The sequence below is a fragment of the Diplotaxodon limnothrissa genome, linkage group LG9 (assembly GCF_057381915.1).
Source record: "Diplotaxodon limnothrissa isolate DT_005_m linkage group LG9, D_limnothrissa_male_GT1.1, whole genome shotgun sequence".
NCBI classification, from domain to species: domain Eukaryota; kingdom Metazoa; phylum Chordata; class Actinopteri; order Cichliformes; family Cichlidae; genus Diplotaxodon; species Diplotaxodon limnothrissa.
In genome coordinates, this window is record NC_140604.1 from 4,625,762 (window position 1) to 4,632,139 (window position 6,378).

General features: G+C 38.0%; 1 protein-coding gene across 1 annotated transcript; it reads left to right on the top strand.

Annotated features, from left to right (window-relative positions):
* The first annotated feature begins 3,026 nt into the window (after positions 1 to 3,026).
* Positions 3,027 to 6,176, top strand: LOC146625015 (histone-lysine N-methyltransferase set-1-like). The gene is made up of 4 exons (XM_085361888.1): positions 3,027 to 4,169; positions 4,253 to 4,415; positions 4,534 to 4,726; positions 6,048 to 6,176. The coding sequence occupies exons 1-4, from the start codon at positions 4,067 to 4,069 to the stop codon at positions 6,174 to 6,176; spliced, it is 588 nt and encodes a 195-aa protein (XP_085218014.1). The 5' UTR covers positions 3,027 to 4,066.
* Positions 6,177 to 6,378: the final 202 nt, after the last annotated feature.

A 6,378-nucleotide genomic window follows, 5' to 3' on the forward strand; every position in this document is an offset into this window, starting at 1 on the left:
AACAAAGCCACAGTGATTCAGGGAAGCATGTGAAATAACATTTCATTAAATTATGAGTACAACTCGTCAGTGTCATGATATAAGAAGTCCCCACCAACAACAATGTCTTTGTAATATACATACTTTGATTCAAAATCACCAACTTTGCTGAGATTAAATTAATTCTGTTGTATTTCTGCAATTTCCAGATAAAATGTCCTATAGGCTTATATGTTAGTAATTAGCTTTGAAATACTTACATTTCAAAATCTCCTTTAGCCTATGTGACACCTGTAATGTTTTCCATCTCGGGAGTTTACACCTCCAGGAGGAATTGCATTATCTCTGACCCTATAGCTGCTATTTTGCAGTCTCTAGTCTGGTGACAGCATCGGGTCAAGCTCCACACCTCTGCTGCTGGCCTCTTTCTTTGCTGTTGCCAATTTCCAACACAGTGCTCCAAAAGTACTGCACGATAACATTGCTGACAATGCCCAGTCAGCAGCTGCACCATAGGATGCTGTCATTTAAAGTGGTGACACTGACCTGGGGTTTGATAGATGGATGCAATTATTACCAACACTTCCCTACCAGCACCCAGTCACCACACCAGTGCTTGCTGCAGGCCCAACTCTGCTGTATTTTGTGAAGAGCAAAAACCAACTATGCCCACTGTGCAACATTTGTTGCAATTTATGTAAATGAGTGACAATTGTATTTGGTTACTTTAAAAGCAGCTCATCTTTAAGTATAACCCCATTAGGTTTATTAACTGTATTATTAGTATTATATTATTAGTATTTTGTAACGTGCTTTTAAAAATGATGTTCTATGATACTTATAATTGTCATTTTATGAGTATAAGTAACAGCAAAAACCACAAATAAAATCAAATGTGCCTGCAGTGTCAGCATTGAATAAATGTCAAGAAGAGCAAAAGGATGAAAAATTCAGCTAATTGTCTTAACCACATATCCGAGTCAGGTAGCTTTGGGGCTGGAGCTTATCCCAGCTGTCACGGGGCAAGAGTAGAGACAACACTCTGGGCATGTTGCCATTTTATCGCAGAACTAACACCGAGAAACAACCAACTGCACACTATCACATTTGGACCTACGGCTAATTTACAATCACTAGGATTAGAGTAACGGGAATGTCTTTGGACTGTGGGTGAATACCTGGAAGCCCCAGCAAATCAGGACAATACACTCAGGAACTTTGTTACTGTGAATTGACTGTGGTAATCCTTGCATTAACATTCTCCATAAATTGGCAGGACAAATACGTACTATTTCATATTTATAATTAAAGCGATTTTTTTGATCTCAAATTGGGCTCCGGCCCTGCCAACCAGATCTCACCATCCTGTGCTCTTGTGGTGCGATACAGCCCATCCAGATTATTTTTCTGGATGGGCTGATGCATACATCAAGTTACTTTACTTTAAATTTATAATAGTTTGTTAGTTTTTAGTTTTTCTTATCAAGGATTTACTTTGCTGCATTTACTGCAGAAAAATAACAGACACCCAATACAAAAATAGGCAGATATGAAATGTGACCTGAGCATGAAAACAACAGAAACACCGACAGCAGCATAATGTGCTATCAGTTAATTGACTCAATTAACAATCAACCCCACTGGGGAAGAGCTACAAAATAAGATTAATACCAATAACCATAATAGTCATTTTAAAAAATGTGTTTACATGTTTCAAATTAATTAAAAGTCTTATTACCGCTCTTCTGTCCAATTCTTCTTCCCAGGTCATTTTGCTGTAATACTTAGTCAGAAATTATAGCCAAGGAGCCCATTTACCTATACCCAAGGTGCATGTTAGTAAAGCAAAACCCACCACGACTTGATACAACTGAACTGAACAGTTTGAGTCCACGGACAGGTGGAATGGATCCAAGAAGGCGGACCACTGTTGACTGCAGATGAAGACTGAAGATTTGTGTGCTTTTCTTCTCCTGTGCAACATGTTCAGAAAGGTCCCAGTCCTTAAGTTTAAAGAGAGCTAACACCATATCTAATAATTTCATTCATAAAATATCAGGTTGTGGCAGTGAACTGAGGTTTTTGCTCAGCTGGAGGAGGAAGGGTTTCTCAGATTTTAGCAGTAGCATCTACACCTGGAGCCACAGACAAGGTAGCCACGGGAGGCTGTTCAGCAAGAGGAAGAACAAACCAGAGATGGTGTTTAGAGTGTGCTTACCCACAGTGGGCAGGCAGTTTGGTAAACATTTGTGTTCATGTGGATAGAAGACTTTTGCCCACTTAACTGCTTGTTTGATGATTGAACTCATAGAGTCATACTGCATTTGACTCATAGAATATGTATGTAAATATATATATATATATATATATATATATATATATATATATATATATATATATATATATATATATATATATATATATATATATATAACAATGAAATACTTTCTGGGTCTGAAAGGTGAAATCTTTGTAAAACTAATGTTAAGCTAATTTCTTAAGTTCGAGTGAAAGGAAGATGTGCTTTAGAGGAGGCCTATCTTGCGATTGACAAGTTACTACTATTTCCTAATATAACACAGCATAACACAGACTGGTGCATCCTCACTTCTATACTTCAACTATGTCTATATCTGTGGTATACTCACAAATACTCATCCCAACAATCATTCATCCAAGCTGTTTTAAAGTTGACGTAGCTATTGCTGGGGACTGAAGAAGTGCAGTATATTGTTAGAATAGAATAGAATAGAGTAGAGTAGAATAGAATAGAAAGCCTTTATCGTCACTATATAGATGTACAATGAGATACACACATGTTTGCACTGAATAGGAGATGCTCTCTGTGTGTGTGTGTGTGTGTGTGTGTGTGTGAGTGCGTCTATGTGGTATGGATTGACATTTGACCTGCGCTGTACCTGGGCTCCGGGGACATTTCGACTTTTTGCTGTGTATTCATGTGTCCCCCTAAAACATGACTTGTAAATGCATTTTTAAGTGTCTAAATAATAATTTTTTCTACTTCTTATGAGGTCATTATTTATCTTTTGACCTGTATTTGCTTAAACTGTAGTGTAAATTCATTTATTAAACTATAATTAAAAGATTTTCTGATTTTCTTAAAAGTCCACCTATACCCCTCACCTGATTTTTGTGTATTCCAGTGTATTGCACAGCGACGTTTCGAGTTAGAGTGGATGTGTGTAGGTACTGCAATTTAATACACATTTTCAATACACACGGCCGGAAGTCATTGTGATTGGTAGGCTATATATATAGGCGGTACCTACAGGAAACGGCGCCACAACTTTCGCGCGCGTGCCCTTTAACAAGTGTATGTCGACGGCAATACGAAGACGGATTAAAAACACAAAGGTAAGCCTTTTTTAATGTAAAATGCACCATGACTTTAATACTATATGAAATTATAGGTGCACAGGCCTATATTAAACTGGTTTAATTTATGCTTTATGGACTGTTAGTGAGTCTTTGAAGAAGTAAAACGGCCCCAGCGTTTGTCATTGAGTAAATAAAATAGGGCTGACGACTAACCGCGTCAACGCGATAAAGCGGGCTAACCCGTGTTAGGATTTACTCGGTGTTAAAGCATTATTGTGGCTTAAACGTGTTAATGCCGACATCGCGACTAACGCGATTAACAATTAAACCAGCGCAGTCTGAGTCAAAATCCCTGATGTCGCTGTTAGCTAATTTCGGGCAGTTTGTCCAATGTCTGTCCATTCTGCTGACAGCCCTAAAATAAAAGCAAGGGTATAAGTGTATTTAGTCGTGTATTTATTTATATGCCTGAAGAAAAAACTTCTTACAGTTTTGATGCCTAAGCTTTCTCAGTACTTGTATCACTCTCTGCAGTCGCCATTACAGAAATGTCACATGTCGCCATTTTGAGTACTAGGCCTTTAACATTTTAAAAGAAGGCATAAATTAGCACTATGAATAAGTCAGCTGTGTTTATGCTGTAAACTACACTACTGCTAGTTCTGCTACTACTGATGATGATGACAATGATGACGATAATCGTAATACTTTATATGCTTTGGTAATACAGCCAATCGTACAGGAGAACATGCGAAGGAGACGCATTCCTCCACGGGAGGATGCAGTCTGTCATGTTTCTGCTGGAAGGGACAAACTGGGACTTGATATCCACTACATAAATGCCTTCAAAGGTAAGTTGGTCTTTAGTTTGGATTAGATTTGGAGTTTGTCACTTTGTCTTTTGTCACTCACTTGGTATGCCTCTGCAATTCAGGTCGGGGCATTTTCACGACTGTTCCATTCCAAAAAGGAGACTTTCTTTTGGAATACAGAGGTAAACTCATAACAAAAGAAGAATGTGAGCGGAGACACAGAGTTTATCATGACAGCCTGAAGGTGTTCATGTTTGAATTCAAGTTTGATGGAAAACTCTGGTGGTGCGTATTATATCAGTGTAGTTTGATTAAGATTAAATGACACATTGCTTTTGATTTATGAAAAAAAAAGCTTCCTAACTAACTAGTTAAGCTAATACTTTTTTGCCTAACCCCACAGTGTGGATGCATCTCAAGAAGATGGGTCATTAGGCAGACTTGTCAACGACAACCACATCAGTCCAAGTGCTAAGATGAAAATATTAAATATCAATGGAAAGCCCCATCTATGCTTATTTGCAAGCAGAGACATAAGTCCAGGCGAAGAAATAGACTATAATTATGGTGACTCGGATTGGCTCTGGAGATGCAAGGTATTTCTACAATTGTACTTTTTGGAACTGATAAATTGCATACCCTAAGCCATTTTTACATTTGTACCTACTCAAATTGGCTTAACGTGACTTAGGGCATCTAGTTTTTCACTGAAATTGAGTATCACCTACTGTGCCTGGGGTAACTATAGCAATGCAGCCGAGCATCCAGTGATATAAATGCCACAGCAAGCATGGACGTCAAGGTGACAAAATGCCTGCTGCTCAGTCTATACTTTAGTGTTCAATTCAGGGATCACGCTGTTAATTTTGGTCGCTATTTCAAACATTTCAGAGTTTCAAAAATGATGGCTTGGATTTTCACGAAGGAGGCGCACTCATAACTTATCGAGTGACACCATTGACCAGCCACCTGGTGGCATTCAGTCTATGTCAAATTTTCTGATCACTTTGGATCACTTGGAACCTTGGTGCAGTAGTTACTGAAAAACTACATGGTACTATAACCTACTGGAAAAACAGGGGTAGGTACTAATGGAAAACAGGCAATTGTGATGGCTGCCACATCAAAGCCCTCTAAAAGCACTAAAAAAATATCAGCAGGTATGCAGAAATAAAAAATGGCTTTCGGTTTCTAAATTTTAACAGTGATTGATGTTTAATGTGATTCTACACAGCAAAATCTCCAGTGTTAAATTAACACTGGAGAGTGTCTATAAGGGTCCACACCTCTGAGTGTTAAATACAACACTGTTGAGTGTTAAATTAACACTTTTGACAGTGTTATATGTTTAAAAGTAACCTAGTCAGTTTTGAAGATTAACAATGGCTAACACTGAGCAGTGCTGATTTTCTAACACTGGAAAATAACTCAAAATGTTAGAAATATTCCAGTGTTAGAAAATCAGCACTGCTCAGTGTTAGTCTTTGTTAATCTTCAAAACTGACTAGGTTACTTTTAAACATATAACACTGTCAAAAGTGTTAATTCAACACTCAACAGTGTTGTGTGGACCCATATAGACACTCTCTAGTGTTAATTTAACACTGGAGATTTTGCTGTGTAGCCTCTTTAGTTAGATTCATTTTAAATTTTGTCCCTTGAAGATAAATGGGCCCTAGTGACAGTTCGTTGCTGCTACAGGTGATTGTTTTACTCCTTTAGCAATGGCTTAAAAAATAAAGAAATCACACTGACTATTTGTCTCTTAATCATAGGGCCTTAAATTCTCTATACATGACAGTGAATATTTTAAAGACAATAGCTTGAAACTTATCTTTCTCATACAGTTTATTTAATGTTTCAAAAGCCTCTTCAAAAATGCACTGTATATTCATTTTCTATCTGTTACACACGAAGACGGAGACCAGCCAGATTCAGAAGACTGTGAGCTGCCTAAAGCCGCAACCAAACAGCTTTCCAAACAATGATCTGGACCTGAAACATCCAGAGCCTGAAAGGGTAAATATAATCCAGTGTACCACTTAATGAACTAATAATTTAATCTATCATCATTCTTTATGGATGCTGTGTGTGTGTGTGTTTGGCAGTCACCTGGGTGTGATGTGATTTACATGGACCGTGGCTTGTAGGTCCTTTTCATTGTTTCAAAGTGCAAGTCTGGATAACATCTGAGTGTGTGTGTGTGTGTGTGTGTTAACCACCCAAATGTGACTTAGGAGGACCACAC